The 23724-nt window shown below is 44.5% G+C and overlaps 1 protein-coding gene across 11 annotated transcripts in view; it reads right to left on the bottom strand.

The window, feature by feature from the left end:
* The window catches only part of celsr1a (cadherin EGF LAG seven-pass G-type receptor 1a), an 85525-nt gene that overhangs the window by 1728 nt on the left and 60073 nt on the right, over nucleotides 1-23724 (bottom strand). For 4 of the 11 annotated variants that reach the window (XM_084346162.1, XM_084346154.1, XM_084346155.1 and 1 more), the window contains 29 exons: nucleotides 22338-22495; nucleotides 21131-21294; nucleotides 20899-21024; nucleotides 18330-18496; nucleotides 18058-18243; nucleotides 17852-17965; nucleotides 17585-17759; nucleotides 17338-17479; nucleotides 15212-15332; nucleotides 14895-15078; nucleotides 13549-13650; nucleotides 11948-12042; nucleotides 11167-11376; nucleotides 10772-10955; nucleotides 10529-10672; nucleotides 10245-10434; nucleotides 9658-9825; nucleotides 9420-9546; nucleotides 9124-9324; nucleotides 6157-6331; nucleotides 5366-5478; nucleotides 5157-5236; nucleotides 4908-5034; nucleotides 4635-4760; nucleotides 4353-4489; nucleotides 1697-1797; nucleotides 1453-1596; nucleotides 966-1235; nucleotides 504-879 (listed from right to left, as the gene is read on the bottom strand). In XM_084346162.1, coding sequence (XP_084202288.1) covers nucleotides 504-879; nucleotides 966-1235; nucleotides 1453-1596; nucleotides 1697-1797; nucleotides 4353-4489; nucleotides 4635-4760; nucleotides 4908-5034; nucleotides 5157-5236; nucleotides 5366-5478; nucleotides 6157-6331; nucleotides 9124-9324; nucleotides 9420-9546; nucleotides 9658-9825; nucleotides 10245-10434; nucleotides 10529-10672; nucleotides 10772-10955; nucleotides 11167-11376; nucleotides 11948-12042; nucleotides 13549-13650; nucleotides 14895-15078; nucleotides 15212-15332; nucleotides 17338-17479; nucleotides 17585-17759; nucleotides 17852-17965; nucleotides 18058-18243; nucleotides 18330-18496; nucleotides 20899-21024; nucleotides 21131-21294; nucleotides 22338-22495 — 4607 coding nt within the window. Of the gene's footprint in view, nucleotides 1-503; nucleotides 880-965; nucleotides 1236-1452; nucleotides 1597-1696; nucleotides 1798-4352; nucleotides 4490-4634; nucleotides 4761-4907; nucleotides 5035-5156; nucleotides 5237-5365; nucleotides 5479-6156; nucleotides 6332-9123; nucleotides 9325-9419; nucleotides 9547-9657; nucleotides 9826-10244; nucleotides 10435-10528; nucleotides 10673-10771; nucleotides 10956-11166; nucleotides 11377-11947; nucleotides 12043-13548; nucleotides 13651-14894; nucleotides 15079-15211; nucleotides 15333-17337; nucleotides 17480-17584; nucleotides 17760-17851; nucleotides 17969-18057; nucleotides 18244-18329; nucleotides 18497-20898; nucleotides 21025-21130; nucleotides 21295-22337; nucleotides 22496-23724 lie in introns of all 11 variants that reach the window. The other 7 variants (XM_084346161.1, XM_084346153.1, XM_084346152.1 and 4 more) reach the window with 4 other exon arrangements.

Genomic DNA, 23724 nt, shown 5'->3' on the forward strand with positions numbered 1-23724 from the left:
TCATATTATTCATGCTATTGTTAAAGGAGTAGTTTGACATTTTGGGAAATTATTCATTATTCACTTTCTTGCTGAGAGTTAGATGAGAAAATTGATACCACTTTTATGTCTGTGCGCTTCATATGAAGCTACCAGAAGCAGCCTGTTAGCTTAACTTAGCACAAAGCCTTGAAACCGGGGGAAAAGCTAAGCTAACCAGCTGTTGCGCTAGCTTAATATGAACCATACACAATTGAGTGTGGTATCGATCTTCTCCTCTAACTCCCCAAACTTTCCCAAAATGTCAAACTATTCCTTTAACTTTGGATCATTTATGGAACATGCGTTATTGCATCAGGTGACATAAAGGCCACTAAAACATGTAAACTAGCTTTAAGTGTTTCAAAACTCTATCAAACTGAATTTGAATCATTTTTTAAGTGATTCAAATTAAAAGATAAAATGACGAGGAATGGCATCGTAACATCGTCACACATGCCAACGCTCTCTACAAGACTACTCACTCTGAGTCCGACTCGTTGCCTCCGTTGACCGTCCCTGACTTCAAGTGCATTGCCACTCCCCCGTTGGTCTCCCGGTAGATGCCCGCCGGCGGAGGCCCGACAGGAAGCTGCGGCCGTGGGGCCACAGGGGGCTTGATGAGGGAGCTGTTTTCGTGGTTGCCGGGGCGACCGCCGTCGTTGGAGGCCAGCGAGGGCGGCCTGGACGAAGGTGTTATGATGTTGACCGAAGGGGGAGGCGGGGAGGAGGTGTTGTTGTTGTTCGGGGGTGGGGAGGTGATGGTGGGGGGGTTGTAGTCGCTCAGCTTCTCCCTCAGACGGTTCTTCATGTTCTTGTCGCTCAGCGGAGGAGGGTAGCTGATCTTGTTCTTTAAGATACCTGAGACGGACAAAGAGTTGATTAGAATGTAAATCAGACATGATCAATAAATTAAAACAATCATAACAATAATTCTCTTCTCGTACCTTTTCTCTGCTCTGGTTGGTGGTTGCTGTTGCTGTTGGGTTGGCTTGGGGCCGCCGTGTCTCGGGCGTTACCGGCCGTCTGCTTGTCTCTCTCCTGAGGAGTCTCCCTCTCTCTTTCTCCGACGTGGTTGAGCTTATTTTCCGAGTGCAGCTCCACGTTCACTTTGGTCTCCACCCTCAGCCTGTCTGTCCCGCCGGGGTCCTCGCTGTCACTGGCTGTGGTGGCCTCTGCTGGCCAGTAAGGCCTCACGTGATTGGATACTGAATCAACTGGGGGGGGGGACATAATAGAAGCAAATGTTAGTACATAAAGTATATATATAATATAGCTGTCACATAAGTGGTTTGAAGTATTTTCCTCTGTGTGTATCAGAAGTATAAGGTAGTCTGTAATGGGAATGGGAACAAGTCGGAGAGTAAATGTACTTAGTTACATTCTAAAACTGATTACACTTCATGTTTAGGCTCAGCAGGACCGCCCATATACCTTTAGGTGTGCTGTGAACAGGCTGCCTCTCGTTGTTCCACTTGGGCTTGACGTCGATGTCGTCGTCCTCGCTGTCGGAGGAGTGGGAGGAGGCGTAGGAGGAGCTGTGTTCGTCCACCGACAGCTCGCTGTCTGAGTCAGAGTCTGATGGGAACAAGGAGGGACGGTAGAGAGATTCATATAAATACACAAAGGCATCCATCTTTATATGCAGGGTTTACGTAAAACAGTGACCGTCACTCACCGTCTCCTTTGGTGCCGTTCCTGTGGAACAGAGGTCCATCCAGATCTGTGTGTCCTTTAGCTGTCCCTGAGGAGACACTGGGCTTCTGGCCAGACTCCTCCCTGGATAGTGAAGGCAGAAAGGAGAAAGGGAGAGAGAAAAAGTGGGGGTGAAGATTAAGAGGAGGCAGAGAGGGGAAGTACAGCGTCCATGGTTAAGTTAATTCAAGCCCAAACTCGTGGTTTGAGACAGCTAATGTTCAACAGCTGGAGCACCAGACGTCTCTCATTACAAAACTTCTGTTGCCAGCTTCAACAAAGACAAAAAGAACGATTAAAATCGGCTCATCAACAGAAAAAAAACAATCTACTGTTGACTGATAATAAATTAATTATTATTAAACCTTATCTTTTCTATTTATGGTATAAATATTTTCACCACCACAAATATTTCATCATTCTTTAATCCAAAACGCAATAAAGATTGCAGCAGCTTTTACTCTTATCCAGTAAATAAAGAGCTGAATCTTCCCTCACCTCTTCTATCCACCTGTAGCTGTTCTCTCCAGGTTGGATTGATTCGTTGGCTGGAAGGCAAAAACGCTACTACAGACTCTGACCTGTCTGTAGACGTGCCAACAGCCGCGGGGACGAGATATGTGTCTGTATTACATTCCCACTCAAACAGGTACAGTCCTATCTTCCCTATTTCCCAAGTCTCTCTTTTTGCCCCCCTTTCCCCTACTTTTTCCTTTTGCCTTTCCCAAAGACGGCACGCCATCCTGGTTCTTCCCCTCAGCCCTTTAGCTGTCATTGACCCCGGTGTCAGCTCGCATTACCCAGATGACAGTTTTACGATCCGCGGCGTACAGTTAGGCCTAACCTCGATTCTGTAAAACTCTTTTAAAACACCAGCTATATGTAACTCTACTCCGCTGCGATGAAAACATGTCGGTGAAACACGCAAATAACACACAGCTGTACAAGGTGCTGCAGGTGAGCTCGATCAGATATACACCTGTCCTGATGCAAAAGTATCTCTAAAGCACTGCCCGACTTAGTTGCATAACATACAATTTTGCAAGTACAATACAAGTGCCATAAGTTTTCATTTTCTTATATCTGAGACAATGCTAATTGCTAATGACCCAACATTGCTAGTCATGAAGAGCTAGCATGGAGCAGTGGAAACAGTGCTACATACTATATATACAGCTAATTAGCCTCTTAAACTCTAATACTGTCCATGTAAGTAAGAAACAAATATATACATATTTCTTCAAAACTTCAATATACTAAGCTGCCAGTCTAATAGGTACAGCTAGCTAAAACTGCATTAGCTAAAACTTATGATGGCGGGTTAGCATGACAAGTTGAAACTAGCTTAACATAGTTATAGTAAGTACATGTTACTGAAACATGGTAAAAAAAAAAAACAGCATAAAACTAAAAACTAAAAGAGTCCACTGTACAGCACAACTTCCTTCCGAGTTTTTAGCTTTATTTAGATATATAAACAAAATGGCTTCCACATTGCGTCAAAGGATTTAATGGAGTCTGTAAAGTAAAATCTAATCTTTCCAAGTCTATGTTATTAAGTTATGTTAAGATCTCCTTGAGCCAAATATTGTTTGAGCTGTATTGTGTAGCTGTATAGCTAGTTGCATAGGCCAGTACGTGTCGTTTTATCGATGGGAAATTGAAGGCAGCAGGTGGTGAGACTCCAAAAAAGGCTCGGAACTTACTTTAATTGCTTGTAAAATATTTGACAACAGAAATTAAAACGTAATATTTTCTGACATCTGAGATACTGCTGGTAGGCTAAATGGTATGCTAAAGAGCGAGCGTGGGGCAGTGGACACAACACTACTGTATATAAACCAGGTATACATGAAAGATTTCAGTGTTTGCTGTATGTTAAGCTACTCCAACTCCAACTTTAATAATTTCCTTCGAAATAGAAAACAAGTTATAAAAAAGGAACACCTAGCTAAGCCTGCATTAGCTAAAACAGGATTAGCTCAAATTTGTGTTGGTGTACCTAGCTTAAATTAATGAAGTTTAATAGGCTAGAGAAGTTGTTGTACAGTTGTTGTCAAACATCACATGAGCAAAGTTAGCAGTTTAATCTGTCAATGCCTACAACACAGAACAACACAACAGTATGTGTAATGTGGAAATGTCTACGGTAGGTACTGTGTGTGTTATCTAAGAGTTCATATGTATTTTCCTGTATGTGTGTATTGTTTTTTTGCAACAAAGCCATGCGCCATGCACTGTACAATGCAGGTGCCATCCTGTGGCAGCTTGCATGTCTGGAAGAAAAGCAAGAAATAGCCTCGAAATGTAGAAAAAATCAGCAACTTCCCATATCGCCTATTAAGAAGAGAATACGGACAAGGTGACAGGGTGTGTGTGTCACTGTAAAGTGTGTGTCTGTCCATCTTTACATATACAAGGGGCTTTGGGTGTTTTAGTATGTGAGATATTTGATGCATCATGCAGGGAAGAGAACTAAAAAAGACAACATAAGCAAAAGTCCAAAGAATTTGAAGTGGAGAAACACACACACACACACACACACACACACCTCCACACACACACACACACCCCCACACACACACTTGTCATGCGGCATTGTAGTAGAAGCAGCCATGCAGTCAGTGAGCGTGATGTACCTGAGTGTGTAAGCCAGGTAGCTGCTGCGGCTCTTGGCTGACCTGAGCGTGCTATCCAGGGAGACGGTGGACTCGCCAATGCCCGAGCGATACAGCGCGCCGTCCTCTGTGTAGGTGTTGTTGCAGTTGAGAGAGCGCTGAGGGTGGAGTGGGGAAAGGATGGAAAACGAGAAACAAAGAAAAACAAGAATGTTTTGTCTGACTTTTGAGAGCAAACGGTGAAATGACGACGTAAAACGACAAAAAACACTGCAGTGCAAGGTAGTGAGTCTGTTTACTCACTGTGAGCAACGAGGCCCTCGTGGTGCTGGACTCGTCTGGTACGTTCTTCTTCCCTGTTAAGACGTTCTTCAGGTTCTTCCTCACCTCTTTGTTGAAGATTATATGGAAGAAGAAGATGAAGACTCCCTGTGAAGAAAACAAGAGATGAAGAGACGCATTATAAGCAGATCAGGGTCCTTCATTTGTCCAAGGTCTAGAAATGAAAAAAATGAAAAATGACATTTATTTACGATCACTGAGGTAGATCAGCACAAAAAATCAATGCTGTGTTACCTGCAGGCAGCTGAAGATGGCGAACAGGTAGTGGAAGGTCATCACGTCGCTGTTGACCGCCATTAAACCGAGCAGCCAGGTGGCGCTGATGAGCAGCAGCAGGAGGAAGGCCATTCTGAGTGCAGGACTGAGGAGGGGGAAACGCACACAGATCAGCTTCACCGGTGCCAAAAATGTACGTGTGCTGTGTATTAACTTTTTGGATGTTGAGCTGTATACTGAATTATTAATGTGACACATAAAACTTACATGGCTCCCGACTTCTCCATTGCTTTCTGCCTGCGCCCACATGAAGCCTTGGCAGCCAGAATAAAGATCACTATGTTCACCTTTAGAGACAAGATTCACTTGTTATTCCACATCATTAAGATGGTTTACAATGATCGACGACCTGAATACATTTATTCTCATGAGACAGACATAATTAGCCGTCCTGCTATTTTAACTCGTGTACGTACCAGGACGACTACAAAGATGGGTCCTGCGAAGCTCCAGATCAGCGTGTCGTGGACGGAGAGCCAGCAGAAGTCTGGGTTGCCGTAACCCTGAGGGTCAAGACCTACTGCCAAACCTACACACACAGAAGGAACACAACAGAGTGTGTTACACCTGTTCATAAGGGATCTTCTCTCATCTTCCTCCCCAGTCCAGGTGCAGTTTTTGATAGAGTGCCACAGCAGCGAGCACTCAGGGTTCCCCTCCTCCTGCATCTCACTTTTCCCGCTATCATCTGACTCACTCATCACTGCCAGTTTTCATTTTTCGCTCCTTATCTGTGTGTGGTTTTCTGATCTCTCTCTGTGCTCTGGAACTCGATATCTATCTCAGACTGCGCCTCAATCCAAATTCCAATCAATTAAGTGTTGCTGGCATCAATACGGCCGAAGCATGTCCGTACATCTCAGAGCATTTAATCTATAACAGTCGTCTTATTGTACATCAGAGAGTTATAAAGCAAAATATGCGATACGGAAACCAGAGAGACGATTAAAGAGATTATAACACACTACACATTATACAAAAATACACAACGTAGGAGCGGGTGTTACAGTTAAATATACATTTTATCTGTCTCTATCTTTCTCTCGCCCCGTCACCCCTCTCCTTCTCCCTCTGTCTCTTCCTCAATCATTTTCCCACGAGGATCACAGCCTCTTCAGCAGAGACAAGTCGCAGCACGAACGCGCCCTGACAGTCTGCCATCTTCTGCTGCTCTGTTTACGTGCTTGTTTGTGTGTGTGTGTCTCACCGGTGATAATAGCCGGTATTCCCCAGCCGATGGCGTAGTAGAACCTCATGTGGCCGTGGTTGATGTTGCGCAGCTCTGTCAGCATGCGGTAGATGTGCAGCCCCTCGACGAACATCCAGGCGAAGGTGCACATGTAGAAGTAGTGGAGGAGGATGGCGATCACCGTGCACACGAACTGGACGGAGAAGGAAAAAGGGAAAAATGAGTTTGTGTAATCCACAAACAGCATCTTTGTTTTGTTCTTGTCATCCTTGTTTTCACTCTGCTGTCTATCAGTCGATCAGCTGAACACCACGTAAATCCATCCTCCAGGCATGCATCCATCCGTGTCCATCTTCCATCTGCCCTTCTGGCATTTAACACACTTTTGAAGCCAAGTGCTTTATCAGGCAATGCTTAGTTGGTCCACAGACAATTAAGATAATCATTTGTGCCATTTATTATAAAAAAAAAAGCCAGGTTCCAGCCTGTTAAACACACATTTACTGTGTTTTTATGCCATATATCATTGTAAATGTCCTACATTTTACGGACTATTAAATATTGCAGTAATGATTTAATCCCCACATTCTTTCATCTCCTCCCTTTTTTTAATTTCACCGTCTGGTGCGGTGTTGGAGGGCTGCAGTGTGTCAGGGAATGTCCCGGCAGTTTGGATACTGTATTTTAGTAACGCTGTGTACTGCCGTGGAGATCAGAGAGAGAGAGAAAGAGACACTGCTTTGACAGGACAATAAATCATCTCGTAGATGGCCTGTGGGCAAACACTGACAGCATTCCACAGTCCTGACACAAACACACCTCAACACCGGGACATGAATTCAGAGAGAGAAACAACAAAAAAAACAAAGGGATTTAACTCTTGTCTTCTTTAAAAATCTTTCTTCACATTTGGCTTCTACTTTTAAAGAAAAACAGCGGTGCAGATAACGCAGCATGTTGTTAGTCAGTGCTCAAGTCTGTGACATCCCAGTCAAAACACCGTGAGTCAGGACATTACGACGAGAGAAGAAGACAAGACTCCCACAACTTATCTAGAACCTGTAAACTTCCATTCTCAGGATCTTATATCTTTGGTTTGAGGCAGTTTTGTTAGTCACCTCCGATTAGATGAGCCGACGACATCTGATTGGTCGGAAACAGCTGGAATTAACTCTTAAGAGGCAAAACTGTGGATCCATTCTGATGTATCCAAATTCGGAGGGGATGCCGAATGGTTTACATTTTGTTTTTGGACGGACAAGTCTGTTAAAATTCTGTGGATTTGTTGCCGTCATCTTTCACTGGGCTGAGGTGTGATGTATAGTACATCTGGTTGACAGCTGGGGGGATTCCCACTGTATTGTTACAGGACTGACAGGCGGACCTGATGATCTTGTGATGTCTTGTGCAGACATCTGGTTCAGCCAGACTAAAGACAGACTACATAACCTTTGAAAGATCACATTCCTCCTCTTACTTATGAAATGTTGAACTCACATAAAACGCACCACCGCTCGTTCCAAACAGGAGTTTAGCTGCTCCATTCTTACTTGGTCTGGTAAGAGCAGCTCGTTTTTTTGGTTGCTAACTGTTAGCTAATGTTAGCAAACTAGCAAGACACTGTTCTTTAACTGAGCCAGTTTGCTCACTTTATGACTCACTCGCTTTGGCTACGGTTACAGTGTTTTAGCATCTAACCACATCATATTATCTTAATTAGCACTTGTCACATTAGCTGCTTTGAACATGGTTTATTTGAAGGACTTGTAAATAAACAGGTCGGAGAGGAAGGCTAAGGACCTCAGCGTGCATCAGACAAAGTGCTGGCAAAAAGAAAATTAATTCATTTTAAAAAAGCAACTGATGAACGATGAACAATTATCAGAGCTTCTTGTCAGAAGTTTAGAAGTAAACTCAGTTTGTTTTTTGTCAAGTGTTTAAATGTCCCACCAAGACCTACCAAATGTCTCAGTTTCCCCCCAAAAAAGGGGGAGGGGGGGGAGGATTATCAACCAATTAACAGCTTAATGATGTTCTCTGTACCACAGACATGCAAGAGATTTATCAAGTGAAAACTAAGAAGCTGTTATGGGAAACCTTTGCCAGGGCCGATTGCCCTGAGGCCTGCTTCTGGAGACAGGTACCAGTCACAGCATGTCTACGCTACTGGCACACAGGGGTGTGTGTGTGTGTGTGTGTGTGTGTGTCAGCAGACTTCAAAGTATCCCCACACCTTTTGATCCTTTACTGTATGTCTACATGTGTGTGCACACGCATGTTTCTGGCCGTTGCTGTGACCGACCCAAATCCAGTTTATTAGCTTATTAGCCCGTTAGCCTCCTGACTTCAGACTCTGTTTCAGCCGATATCCCACGCCTCTTTCATTACAGAGGTTTACAGTAACTGTAAGTTTCATCCAGCTGCGCCTGTCGAATCAATAAAATCAACTTACAGGTTGGTTATTTTTGGAGAAAGCTCTGGCAACCAGCACATTCCTCACTATTAAAGTCATTAGTCAAGGAACAAAAACATAATCTGTCAAATAAAGACAGACTCTCAGGTAGGCCTTGGCCCAATAAGCCTGGAAAAGCTCCTGTCAACAGGGAGTTAGATGGACGCCCGCAGGCCAAACATACTGGAGGATGCCTGGCAGTTTTTAATTCAGTAAACACTGGAGAGACTCATCGTTATCCCCGCTCAGGTTCCACCACGCCATAAGCTTGTGTGTTCCCGTATCATATGCATTTGCGGTCTACGTTGTTTTCCATCTAAATGCCAAGGATGTCATTCATCCTATGTTGTTTCTAACTACTGCACTTGTTACCCTCTTCTCCTGATTTAGTGCAGCTCAGGCCCGTGTGAACAGAGAGGACGAAATCTCTCTTAGCAAGGGCGACTTTCTCAATCAATCGAAATTAGAACACGTGGCGCAGTTGAGTTCATTTGACAGTGTCTCCACTGTACATGCGCTGTAAGTACACTCACCGGGTTGTCCGTCTGATTGATGCCGGGCAGGAAGACGAGCTCGGAGAAGAAGAGCGCTGCTACCAGGTTCCTGTGGATGGCGTGGAGGTTGGAGCGGAGGCGGCGCAAGAGGCACAGCAGGATGAAGGTGAGGAGGAGGAGGAACAGGGAGACCGACACTGTGGTGTAGGTGACGATCTTCAGGGGGAGAACGTCACCGTGCTGTGGAGACATCGAGACATCGAGTCAATTACAAGGCAAAGGGCTTATGGGGTTGTTCCATATCAAGCTGAAATGACAAATCTCTTCTGCTTTACCTCTCTCTTGGAAATGTCCATGAGCACGGCGAAGCTGGTCATGTGGTTACACTGACAGCTGATGTGGGTGTTGTTCCTGTTGAGCACCTCACAGCCTTTAGAGGACCAGCCGCCTGTACCTCCGATCCTAAACACACCAACGCACACGACAAAATTGATCATGAATGATATTTTATCTCTTGAGGTCCTGGAAAACCCTGTCGCACACATGTGTCTGTTTGTCACAAGTCCAACTCACGCGATGGAGTGGTTCCAGAAGACGCAGACAGGTTTGGTTCTCTCCTCCGTCTCCAGCAAGGTGTACTCCAAGGTGATGGGCGGGTCCAGGATGGGAGGAAGGGGCGGACCCTCGCTGTGCACCGTGGCGCTCACTATGGCTGTGTTGATCACCGGACGGTTGGGGAGCCTGGAAAGACATAAAAAAACATAATTAAGCCCGAGACCGAGCCTTAACAGACCAGAGCCTGTTTACGTTTCATCATATTCTCTCTTATCCTTTATTTAACTTCTTATTCTAATCTTAGAGAAATATTAGTGACTTTCTCTTGAACACATGTCAAGAATACATAATACTCCCTGAATCAAACCAAACATAATCTCACAGACCTTTGCAGGTCCTTATAAGGTAGATACTTCAAACACAACTACAGTAAATATTATGGCACGTATCAACATTAAAGACGAAATATTTTCATGTGACGTAGGGTTTCTTCAAAGGTTTACAGGATGTGATGAATGGTATACATTATGAGACATTCTTCATGACACTTGATGTTTTAATCCTAGAAAAATGTGAATGCTAAACCGTAACAGTCCGCAGTCTACCTCAGACTCCTGCGGTCGGGGTCGTATCTCTCCGGGAGGAGCTTCCCCAGTGATTTGTACACGATCACCACAGCAACCGGCAGAGGGGAAGCTGGCTCAAGATGGCGCCGTCTCCTATCGGACACCGTGTGCTCCTCCTCCCCCTCCTGAGGGGGATCGGTCTGAGCTGGAGGGGCAGGAGTGGGCTCTGCTGGGAGGGGATAGTGATAGATAAGACTGGGTTTTGTTTTTTGTTTTTTTTTTACTCAGAGCGTAAAAGTAGGTCTGACTGGCTGTATTCTTACCTCGGTGGGTCTGAGTGCGAAGGTTGAACTGGGGGAAGTGGACGGAGGATCCGAGCTCTTGGGGGTAGGTTTCCTGGATGTCCTGGAACCGAGGCAACGTCGCCCTCTCCGGGTCCGACACGTCCAGGTAGTCCACAGTTAGAACTAGATATCAGACAGGAAGAAGAGGAGACAGAGAATGAGGATGAGGATGTGATCATGTGCCGCAGTGCCACACAGTGTAATTACAGCTCTTCTACTCACTCATGTTCTCAGTGACGATTGTGAAAGGTTTCAGGTAGGTCTTCCTGACGTTCTGTGCCAGGGTGTTGGCGTAGTCCTCGAAGTTGCGGAGCAGGTGGGCGGTGCCACCTTCAGTCCTCTGGATCTGCTCCCAGTGATCCTTGTTTTCAGGGTCCAGAATGGAGCTACCTGCTCGGATCAAGTTCTGGGAAAATCCACAAAAATTGTAGATTATTGGATGTAAATATCGAAGAGACTGGTAATAAAGCAACGGAGGAAGTATTGGATTGCAACAGTGATGGCTCAACCAGTGGAGGGCAGTGTGCCACCAGCGCTCCAACAGTAAAGCTTGAAGATCTTTTACATTAACTTATTGAAACTGAAATCAATGCAGACACCCTGTTTTCCCTTTCTACCTCATTGAACTCTGCGTCCCTCATGGCGGTGAGGTCGAATCCCGCCTGCCGGCTCTCGAACTGCAGCACGTGATTCAGCAGCTGGGCGGCCGTCTTCACGTCGTCTCCGTAGTAATGCGGGGTGTTGTTGGTGGCGCTGTGAAGCATACGCACAATGGTCTTGGAGCGGTCGCTGCTCATCCTCGAACTGTTGCGGCGCAGGTCGTCATTCTGGAGGGTCGCGGGGCGGAAAGAGAACGAGAGCGAGCAGGTCAAGGCGGAGTGGGTGCGGTGAAACATAATAGAAATTGGTCAATCCCAGGATTAGAGGGACTTTGAGAAGCTCAAGCCCGGAGTATTAGGTTCAGGTTCAAACATAATGGGTGCAATACTTTGGGTAAATCTCCTGTGGAGTTCATCCGATGAAATTACACTTTGCTGGAGACACATCAGCTCCCTTATAATGCATAGTTTCTCAAATATTAAGAAGGACTCATTACAGAGGCAACAACAGTCTGATGAAAACCTCATATTCAAAATGTTTCTGGTTAGGAATCAAAAAAAATATTCTGTCTGCCTTTACATTTTGTATAAAAAGTAAGAGACTTATTTTAGAAATAGTAACATTTTCAGTGTATTCAAGTACAGTAGTTTTGAAATGGTGTCATACACCAAAGTGTGGGCGGGGTATCTAAACATACATTTACTCACATTTACTGTCAACGCCTTGAAAATTGTCATTATTCAGTAAGATATGTTGAAAGTAACAGTACAAAATGCTTTTATTTTGTCTGGTACTCACCAGTTTCTTCAGGTGGGCGAAGGTGACGGTGGTGCAGTTGAAGAGCTCAGGTAGCAACCAGCCTTTCTCATCGCTACAGTGACGGATGGCAGTACCTGTAAAAAAAAAAAAAAAATAATAATAAGTTGAAAACATTATGAAATAACAAAAACTATCAACAGAATGTGAATCAATAGCAGTTTTGACATTATGATGTCTAAGCGTTGTGTTGCAGAGATATCTTCTGCTACAACAGCCTCTGTGCACGACAATGAATCCCTTTATTTAAAGCACGGTTATGTAGAAATTGGCCCCCGGACAGTCTCTGAGTGCAACACCACTGTCGTAAACACAAATCCCAGGTCTGTGACAAATCATCAGACGTAACGTAGGTGCTAACTACAAACAAAACTCATTACATCATAACAACGTTCTGTGTTAAAACTTGTATGTTGAAGTAAACATGTATGTAACGCTGTGATCCTACCCTCTCACTGAAGTTACACAGTGCAGAAACAAGTGAGACAGAGACACCATTCACCCTGTAACAAGACACTGTACCATCAACAGGATTTTGAAGCTGTTATTTTAAAGGTAAAAAAGTTAAATAATGTTGCTTCACTTCCTCTCTCTAAATATTTCAGGCCATACTGACTTGTTCCAGTCTGATTCAGTTTGAGAAAAGACTTCATCCAAATGCAAGGTCTCTTCAAATGCTATTGTTGCAGAAGAAGAAATGGCTGAAGGACTTGCCAGCTGGAGCAAAGACAAGGCGACGGCCAATGTTAGCAAATAAATTCCCCTCCGAGTCTGAGGAGACGACAAAGGGGCCACCATGGTGACGGCAGTAACCAAGGGGGTAACCAGGAAAAGTGGCAGTGCTTTACTGGGAACAGGTCAGTGAACTCCAATCTGGAGTACAGCTCGACTGTCTCACACACACACACACACACACACACACACACACACACACACACACACACACACAGCTGGAGGAGGAGGGATGTTGCTGTCAGCTCTTCATGTACAGTAGCTGGTGTTTTTCCAACAGTCTCTACAGACAAATCTGTACATGACTGGGGGATGAGAAAGGGCTGTTGGATTAACGGACCAATCAGACAGCCTCATTACCGTGTTGTTGAGCTTCAAAGAGAGAGTTTGCGTATATGCCTGAATATACACACAAGTACACAGCCACCCAAGCAGCTTAGTCTAACTGCTGTTACTCAATAACTGTGAATACTTTGGCTCAGAAAGACTTTTAAAGTGGGACTCTTTTTCCATTTTTGCTACTGTTACACCATATTTTAGCATTTTGCCAAGTGTTAGCATTTAGCTAGCATTTTGTAACTAGCATTACTGAGTCAGCTATCTTAAATTATGGTACTTGTGTTAGCGTACCAAACAAAATGCCAAACTATTCCTGTAACTCATACATTGTCCAGAACTAGTGATAAAACTTTACCTCATCAGGTCATTGACCTTCATTTAAACTTTCAGGGGCCTCTGAAACTCTTCTGCTCTCTCTTCATTTGAAGTGGACCACACACTGTTTTCTCCACATGACTAAATAATCACTCCGCTTGTTGCTTTTGTCATCAGAGGGATTATAAAACACTCACCGATGGATCCTTTGGGACAGTTCATGGCGGCGGGGCGTCCGAATTTGGTCTTGGGCCACCAGATGCCCGCATCGAACGCCTTGGGACAGCCCTCGTACACAACTGTGGAGGAAAGAGCGCACAAAAAACTTTTAGAAAAGTGTTACACCTGAGGCTTCAAACACTGATACACAGGTCGTCTGCTTTGGTTCCACCACAAGACGCCGCCTAGGCAATCTACACCACCTTATGAAACAGCCAGACGGACCAGCACAGTAACATTCAGCCAAATTAAGGCTGCACAGCCATTACACAAGCCTACATTTCAGCACGTCTGGGTTAATAAATCTCCAGGACAAGCCGGGCTTGTTGGCCTGTTTGTGGCTCCTCTTAGTCGGCCTATAATCCCTGTGTTTCATTAACTCTTATGTTCTACCTCACTGCTACGACAGATAACTTCACATAAGTAATAAATCTTGACTTTTTACTTCATACTTACCCTTTTCTAAGGATCAATTCTACTAAAAGACGAGACGTGCCATCATTAGTAAAGGCCTTGGCGACATTAACCGCAGGTTTACTGAACGTCTCCCTGGAGACCCTGCTGTGTTTGGTGCAGAGCTGACAGATCGGTATGAGGCCTGCCACGGATGGTCACATCTCAGTGACCCTGCAGGAGATGACCAAAGAAACCTCACGCTTGTTTCACTCTTCCGTCGTCACTCCCTCACTCCGTCCCTCCTCCGCAACATAATCTATCCGACTCTTTAGATCTGAAACATATCCTAAATCCACTTCACCAAAAATAAAGAAAGGAAGATTCGGGGCAACAAAAAGAAGCACATCGCCACAAAGAACTTCCGTCCGTTAAAAGTCCGAACACGTTCTGGGAGTTTTGAAGAGCTTCATATTGGGTCAAACAGCAAACACACTGACATTCGTTTCTGTTCGGGGACTTTGTGGTTTTGTCTTCTATTCATCTCTACTGTATTGTGTGTGTTCAGTCCCACTGCCAACTTAGCCCACTAGCCAGACTCGCCTTCTTCTGCTTGACTGGGTGGCGACAAAGACGTGAAGTTAGCTCAACTGCAGCACCAGCAGATGTGAGCGACACTATTTGTCTCCCTTTGACACTTCATCAATTCATTGGGCCTCCCTAAAGGAATAATACACCCAACTTCTGAAATGATTTTTTCATAACTGTCCCTGTCATGTACAGAGTTCTTTTAATTTAGAAAAATGTATCTGAATTCATGGTTTCACTTCTCACAAAAATACGGACATGTTACGTTTTATTGTCAAGTATTGGTTTTAGTAAAAATCCTGTTTTAAAGACATGTAATTATTAAATATATAAATCCACACACCCTCGCATCCCAAGGGAGTGACCTCAGCGAAGGGGTTGTCGCAGCGGTTACACTGACGGCCGATGACTCCTCCTTTACAGGGGCACTGCCCGGTGACGGGGTCGCAGGTCCGAGACTCGGAGCCAACAGAGAAACACTCGCAGGGATGGCAAGTGTCCTCGCCTTCAGGACGATAGTGGTTTTCCTGCAGGAAGAGGAGAAGACATAGATGACCGATGTTATATGTAGATCATCGACATCAGCTACAACAAACTGACTCAGCAGTGCCAGTTAGACATGGTTGGTTGCTTCTAACTAACCAAAACATATGTTTTTACCTTGCAGCGACACTCTCCAGAGGTCTTGTTGCAGTCTTTATGGAATCCCCTGCTGGTATCACAGTTACAGGGTCCACACATGGGACTGCCCCACCAGCCTTGAGGACACGGCTTCTCCACTCTGCCATCAAAGACAATGACACATTAATTAAAGCGACTATAATTCATATTTTTATCATAACAATATGAAAGGGGTCATTCCTGCCTATGGACCTAAAGAGATCAGCTGAATCTGCAGCTCTCCGTGGCGTCACAGAGCTTTATAGCAAGTTTCAGCTAGCTAGCTTAGCTGTGCCGAAAGCTGGACAGGCACAGTTAGCAACTATTTAGCAACTCAAGAGTCAAATATTTTACTCAGGAAGTGGTGGAGACCAAAAAAAGAGCAAAAAGACGGTGAATATTGGATTTAAGTTTGCCAGGTGGCCAGAAACACAACTCCAAATGAATGCTAATGTTGCTCAGTAACTCTTCATCATCTTATGAATTTATATTATATATAGTAGACAGTTGTTTCCTTTCTATGATTACATATTTTAGGAGAGAAGTGGACAAACCTGTTTTGGAAAAAAGAAGGAGATAATAATCTGTCTTTTGGAGACATGCATAAAATAAAGTATCATACAAGTAAAGTGATGGTTGATTAGGTTTTGACATGTTACTGACGTGGTATCAGCCTGAACAAAATACTCCAAATCTGATCTGTTAAATTTATCTCCAGCTAAACGCTCCTTGTCGACCTGAATCTAGAATAAACTTCCTCTCCACTTTTAAGTCGGTGAATCAAGTGTGACCCGCTCATACAAACACACACAGACTTTCTTTCTCTCTCAGGAGATGCGATCTGCGACTGAGCGATGTGATCTGATACGGGGACGAGCGGCAGTATGAGGGCAGCAGTGACTAAACACCTATGGAGGACCAGTGAGGCGTGGAGGGGGAATCCCACATCCTGCTTAAGACAGGGAGTGATGCGTGTCATAGGGGTCAAGGTTCAGGGGAAATGACTGGTTCTCAATCAGGGGAGGATAATTCACGTGAGCTCTTAGACAATGCTGACAGTGCAAACCACTTTCAGCACAACACTTTCTGTGCGCACGTATGAAAATCCCACTTTAATTTCTGTTTATTTCTTTTTGATGGTCTGATCTTTCCTCTCCCCCATGCACACACACACACACACACACACATACACACACACACACACATAAACACTATCAAGCTCAGATTACTGACTCATAAAGCTGCTCGGAAAGATTCAGCAGGTTGGCAAAATTACAAAAAGAGCAAGAGCCCGACCGAGATTAGCGGACTTTGTCTCCGGCGAAGGAAAAATCCATTTTTAGTCTGCTTCATTTTAACATCAGGATACAGAGGGCTGTCTGCAGATCTCAGGCATGCAAAGCTTACTTCTCTAAACTGCAGTGTGAGATGCAATCTGCTTAAGTGATCTTAAGTAAAGACCTTAAGCTACAACTTTTAGCCTTTTGATATCACTAAACCGTCACCACAGTCACTTTGGATTGTTTCTATTTGCTGTAGCAGTGGCTCCCAAATGGTGTGATGTGAGGCAGGTCCACATGTACTGTGGGATTCTGTTACAGCCATACATCATCATACAATCTACAACTATACAGGAAGTAATGAATGAGCTTTTAATTTACAATATCAGTAGTTTGTACACAACGAGACAAATTTTATACACTAAAAAAAATCCTTTGAAAAATAAACATGTACAGAGTGATTAGATAACATCTGCTGTAGAGGTTATTTTGCACAGTTATGGATCCAGATGTGCTTTGACATTTTTGCTTGCCCTTTGTTGTTCCTGGGCACAAAGAGTCTCAAAACCACTGCTGTAGAGAAACAAGACCATGACAAGAACACTGAGCCCGAACAAGTCTGTAAACTGTATACTACACTGCGTGCTACCGGGTCAAGTTTTGAAGGAACGACAAGAGTAATCAGAGTATCTTCAGACGACATTGTGTGACGACAAAATGCTGACCTACAAGCTCACTGAGTACTCCTTAAAATCTCTCCATGCTATCCCTTTGAAGATTTAAACACACACATACACACACACACACACACACACACACACACACACACAGAGGAAGGGACCTTACTTGTTTTCACAGTACTGGCCGTAGTAATTCTGTCCACATTCACAAGTGTAGCCGTGGGAGGAACTCGGTTTGCGGACGCAGGTGGACACATGCTCACAAGGATTGAGCTGGCAAGCATCCACGCACTCGTTACCGAAATAACCTGCAGGACACGTAAAAGAAAAGAGTGAGGAGTGTCATTCGAACCTTAATGAGCGATAAAAATAAGGGTTATTCCAGTGTCTGAGCCTGTGACAGTGTGTGTTACCTGGGTCACAGACACAGGTGTGTGTGCTCCAGTCGTCGCTGCAGTGGCTGTTGTCGGGGCAGATGTTGGAGTCGCAGGGGTCGGCCAGGTCGCAGCCGTCCTCCACGCGGATCTTCAGACCCTGAGCCATGTTCACGTTGGCCACGTTGGTGGACGTCTCACCCATACGCACGCCCTGACGGAGAAGAAGAAGAAGAAGTGGTCAAGGGAAAAAAGAGAAAACTGCCGTGATGTTTATTTTTTCGAATTTTGGAAAAACACACTTACCTGTATGCAGCCAACAAATCCTTTGCTGACGTGGTTGTCCCCTCCAGGCAAACCACCGACATGAAGAGTTTGCAGCTTCAGTCCTGGGAGGTCATGACCGATCTCCACCGACCTCTGCTTAAAAACACAGAATCGATGATTGATTTCTTCCTGAAAACTTGACCCACGTGTCCATCCTTGTCTATTCACGAAGTAATTGCCTGTACCTGGTAAATGCCGTAGTCCAGCGACACAGCAGCCATGTATTTAATGTCCTTTCCGTCTTTAACGCTTCTCAGTTCTACCAGTAGGTGGTGCCACTCCCCGTCGTTGACGCGAACTTGGGGGAAGCTCAGCGACGCCACCAGCTGCTGTCTCAGCAACACCTCCATACGTACCTGCTGCTCGCTCACCTGGAGGGTCGGAAAGATTTGTCGCTGTTATACGCTGCTGATGATGACATTTTTGTTGACGCTAATTTGTCGGGCGAGTGCTTTACCATGAGGTTTATGGTGGAGGAGGGTCCGGCGTTGGCCTGCATCAGGGTGCCAGCAGGCTGTCTGGTGCGGAACATGAGGCCGATGTACCAGGGAACAGCGACGGTAATGTCCGTGTCGCTCCAGGAGACCAGAGCCTGGCCGTCGAAGAACTGAGGAGACAGCATCACTGAGGAGGAGAAGGACAAGAGGGAAGAGTGGGAATCAGGTTGTGCCGGACAGAGATTGGAAATAGCAGCTCTTTTTTGAGATAAAGGCCACAACCTATTTCATTGGTTTGTTAACATGCTGAAATGTGATATCCTGCAGTCCCAGGCTGATAAACAAACAAAAACAAACAGTTTCATCATTTCATCTCATGTGATATAATCCCTACTTTATATTTAAGGATTACTACACAGTAACTCTTAGACAAACATCCAATGTCTAGAGACATCCGGAAAATCCACTGAAAATCCTACAGACATGACGCAGGGCCTATCCCGTAAGCTCCTGTGCGCGCTGAGATAGAGATCAAAAAGCACGATGACAAACATCACAAAGGGTCCACCTTTCAGCACGACGTACAGTAAGTGCTTCATCCTGTATAATCTACAGCATAAACCCCGTATGTGCTCAGGTCCCCGGGGCAGAGATTTCAACAGAGGACTTCACAAATACACTCAAACACAAGCTGTAATTATGGGACAAAAGCACATATTTGCTCATCATAACAAGTAGCTACAGTGGTTTTAGTAGGACTACTTGAGCAAAGCTTAGTCCACCAAAAGTAAAAAAACACCTTATGTTACATGTTGTTTATCTGCTAGCTGAGAATGCTAGCTCCAGATCTCCAGAGCTTGCAAGAGTGTGTTGCTGAGGCTGAGTCAGACCTCCAACAAAGCTAATTTTCTCCTGCCTTGTCCGTCTGAAAAATGTCGTTATAGTGTCAAAATGCTTGGATGATGAGTGGCTTGTAAAAAAGAGGTGCAATATTTACTTGGGCGACTGCGGGGTGAAAGAATCAGTCATATTCTGTGCTGACGTTCTCCTGTCGTCCGTCTCTGGTTAGCTACATTTGCTAATCAGCGCTGAACACAAAGTACTGCTGTGGATGATGTCATTATTTTTGCAGGGCCTGTAGAAACTTTAATCTGATAGTAGTGCGAGACAAGGAATACAGGAAAACGTCATGGCAGTATGTCAGACAGCTGTCAAGATATTTCACTGTCCGATTGTTTTTTATTGAGCTACACTAAACCTCAGGTCTTTTTAACCTTTTCATTAAAAGATTGAGCAAAAATCTCTTGAGCTGGGTTCAACCCAGTGGTTGTATTCTGCCATATCAGAGCGGTTCAACAGCTTTGTTAAAGCCACACTTTGCGGACGGTAGATCTTTGACCAGCCCTGCAGCCAAGTCCAACTCAATCTGAGTCTATTCACATCTCAACCTGAACGACTTCATCACCTCTTCTGTGAACACACCTCAAATATATTAAGTTATGAAACGGGTATGTTGTCTTTAATAAACCTTAATTACTGCAACAGACACCAGTCAAGGGATTAAAACTTGACTTCTACTTGTCATAACAAGCTAATGCCACCCACGACATGTAAAAGTCTTTTGCTCATTATTTAGTCTGACTGTAATCTGCTTTAAATTAGCGTGACAGAAGTCTTTAATAAACTGTCTGTACGACTGAAACCCGATCCGACAGAATTAGAAGCAAAAAACTGTCTGACCGGGTCGGTGGCTTCCAGCGGATTTCGGTCGTTTCATGTCGGCCCAGTCTGGTTGACTTTGGCGGCGTAAAATAAACGATAACACGTCTCCGGTTTCTCGTGTGGCAGCTAGGTGTGTGAAGCCTCAAACCAAATGTGTCAACAAGCAGCTGAGCAGCCAAAAGCCTCTTCCCGGCCGGCTGTGATCCCGGCCCAGTTCAGATACGGGATACTGGGGCCTGGCACTGGTTGGGCGGCTACCTCATAGACGAGAGGGGTAAGGAGAGGAATTCACACCTTCGCACATTGTTTGGAAGCTCGCCCTGAAGGAGGAAATCAAAGTTCTCTCCTTACTGCAGAAGAACTTGAGACGGGTTATGGAGTGTAAATAACAACACTGCTGGCGAGCCGTGATGCTTTTAAGTTTCCCCGGCTAACAAGGAAGCACTTAAAGTCGTATTCCCTCTGTTTATCCTTATGTGCTGTATATAGGTCTTCACTCTAGTGACATGAGCTGTGCTTCACAAAGAGGACATTTATGTGCCCAGTGTGCGTCTTTTGTTTGTCTGGATTCTGAAGGGTGAGTCACAGCGTCTTCCTGTCCTAAATCTCCAAACCTGAGGCCATGTTCAGCGCTTGTACAGTGAGCGAGCAAAGGCTTCGCCCTGACTTTTCTTTGTGAGTCAGACTGAGTCAGGGGAGGTGTTCCTTATCCCGTTTTGATCTCCCAAACTACTTCCTGGAAATCCTCAAGATGCACACACACACACACTTACTGTAGGTAAACACAGGAGCATGTAGACACAGGCACATTTGGAGACACACTTTTTTGATTCTATCTTGAGAGATAATTCCTTTGTAACTTCTTACCTTGCTCGCAGTTCTTGCCTCCGTAACCCGTCGGGCAGTCGCAGCTGTAGGTGTTCCACTTGCTGACACACACTCCTCCGTTCTGACACACTCTGTTCATGCAGAAGTTCTTCTTTGCAGGACAACCTGGACATCAAACACATGAAAACATGATTAATATCTGCACGTGCGTTGTATGTAACTGTTTATGGGTCTCAGCTTTAAAGATGCTAACTTTAGTAGCATGTCTAACCTTCTGTGGTGCCGTTGTTGGCGATGTAGCTGGCCATGTCGATGGGTTGGCTGTCGATCCGGAGGTTTCTCATGCAGCCCACAAAGTCTCTGTTCCTGACCGGGAAGTCCTCAGGTAGGTTGGGAACTCCGCCGAGCAACAGCGGCCCTGTCAAGTCCAGTGACCTGCAGAGGATACGGACAGAACATAGATCAGAGCGAAATCCAAACTGTGCAAAAATCTACTGACCCTCTGTCGATGGCCCGAGTTCACACCAGAAAGGGCGACTGAGGTAAAACATCGGCCCTTCAATGTGTTTGACATCTCTGAAAAAAAGGTTATTGTGTCCAAAGTTTTAAGCCGTCACAAGGCTAACTGCTACCATCACCATGACCGAGTCAGGTTCCGCGTACTGGGTCATGTAGGAAGCTGCTTACACTCGACATCAAACGCCAAAGGGCTTTAAGAGATTTCATGTAATGCAATGCTGCACACAAAAAACTCACTAAACCACTAAAGTTTAAGTTGTGTACGTAGAGGACAAACACTGTTGCTCAGCCGGGAGCATGTGGAGCTTATTCAAAGAGGAATTCAATGAGGGAGATTCAGACACAAATGACATGAGAATCTGGGGTCCATTTATAAAAACGTTCTTAGATTTATACTTGAACTTAGTCTTAAGAAGATTTTTTTGTAGCAGTTCACATGTTTTATTGCTCGACACGGCTGAAGAACAGTATCCTCTGAACGCCTCTCAGCTTCTGTGACCTGTGCAGCGAGTTCCTGAAAGAATGTAACCTCATTAACTCCTCTCTGTCTGTCCCCACCCTCTGCATACTAAATGTGTTTCAGCATGCTAACGTGCTCTCAAGAACAAAAACAAAAAAAAACCTCTCGCACTATAAAAATAAAAACTAATTAGTGTGCGGTAAACACAGAATAAATCGGATTAGGCTCGTGTTGAGGTGAGGTTTTCGTCTCTAAGGCCACGTCTGACAGCAGAGAGGGCACGAGGATGAACACGGAGATTAAGACACAAAAGGAGGAGAGGATGGCAGGATGAGAGACATGTAAGCTGTTGTAATGAAGGCAATTTGATGTAGCCCCCGAGGCTAAAACATGTTTAACTATAAATCTGACTAGTTTGTGTGTTAGGTGCCCATGAGTCGAACTGGAGGTAATAAATGTGAAGACCTGAAGGGAGGTCAGCAGAAAGACACCAGCTTACTTCTTCTGTCCGGTCTGGGTGCCCTGGGCGGCGCAGGAGTAGTTGCCGATCTGCTTCCCGAAGCGAATCGCCATGGAGATGTCACAGTCGTCCACGGCGACCACGGCCACCTTTTCTCCAGAGGGTCCGTGAGGGATGCCGAGACGCCCGATGTTCGGCTGGAATAAAAAATGCATCCAGTTTAATTATATGTCGACATGATGAGTCGGCTGTGACACCCGAACAAGATGATCTGGGAACATTAAGGGGTGAAACATAGTCAGCAAGCAAGGAAGCAAAGACAGTTAGGTGAGGGTAATGGATAAACTGTTGAAATAGTTAGCTAATGGATAAATAACACTATTACAGATATCTAAGTGTAATGAACGGCTTGAACTGCCAGCTAAAGGTAGGGCTAACTGATACATGGTTAAACATGTAGTTAAGAGTAATTGATAGACAGATAAAAATAGCTAGCTAACATTGATGGATAAATGGTTGAAATAGCTAAATGGATTATGGTTTGGTTAGCGAAAAGTCGTGGATAAATGCAAATAGTTATGAATAAAGAAGCTAGCTAAAAGTGAAAAGTCATGGATAAATGGAAATAGCTAGCTAAAAATAAGGAGGTTAGCTATAAGCTAAAAGTCATGAATAAATAGAAATAGTTAGCTAAAAGTCATTAATATGTGGTGGGAATATATAGCTTAATTATAGAAATAGTTATCAAACAAAATGTATTAATTGTTAAATATCGCTAAACAATGGATAAACAAAATAAACAGTTAGCTACAAGTTCTGGTAAATGGTTGAAATAGCTAAAAGTAAAGAATAAACTGTTTAAATAGAAAGCTAAAAGCTAAAGCTAAAAATAAAAGAAACTTTGAAGTTCAGTTTCACAAACAAAAAAACACTGTTACAGCTAATATATCTACTTTCATGTCATTATTATTTATAATGTCCAGTTCAGACTCAGCTCAAGTGATCGCATGTAACATTATGGGGTAGTGGGCTCTTGCTGGCCCACTTGAGTTCGTCTGCCAGGGCTGTGGGCTTGTGTTTTTTACAGTGTATTGTTATGTAAATAACCTCAACTGACTGAGTTTAGTTAAAACATTTAATGGTTGATTTGTCCCTTAATTTCTTTTTATTCAATGTGAGAAAATTGGCCGGGACGCAGCTTTGGTGCTTGATCAGCTCTACACAAACAACGTCTCGCTGACTTTAGCCGCCTTGGAGTGGAAGCACACAGGCCCGTCTTGGCTTAAGGTGACAAAAAAGCCCATTGTGCCTTCGCTCGCACCTAATGATTACAAAGTAGGCTAATTCCTCCATCAAGGCCTGTGGCCAACAAATGTTGATCTGAGAAAATGTGGATCAGCTTAGAATATCAGGCCACCAAATCCCT

Source organism: Pagrus pagrus (genome assembly GCF_965226575.1).
Source record: "Pagrus pagrus genome assembly, chromosome: 23".
NCBI classification, from domain to species: Eukaryota; Metazoa; Chordata; class Actinopteri; order Spariformes; family Sparidae; genus Pagrus; species Pagrus pagrus.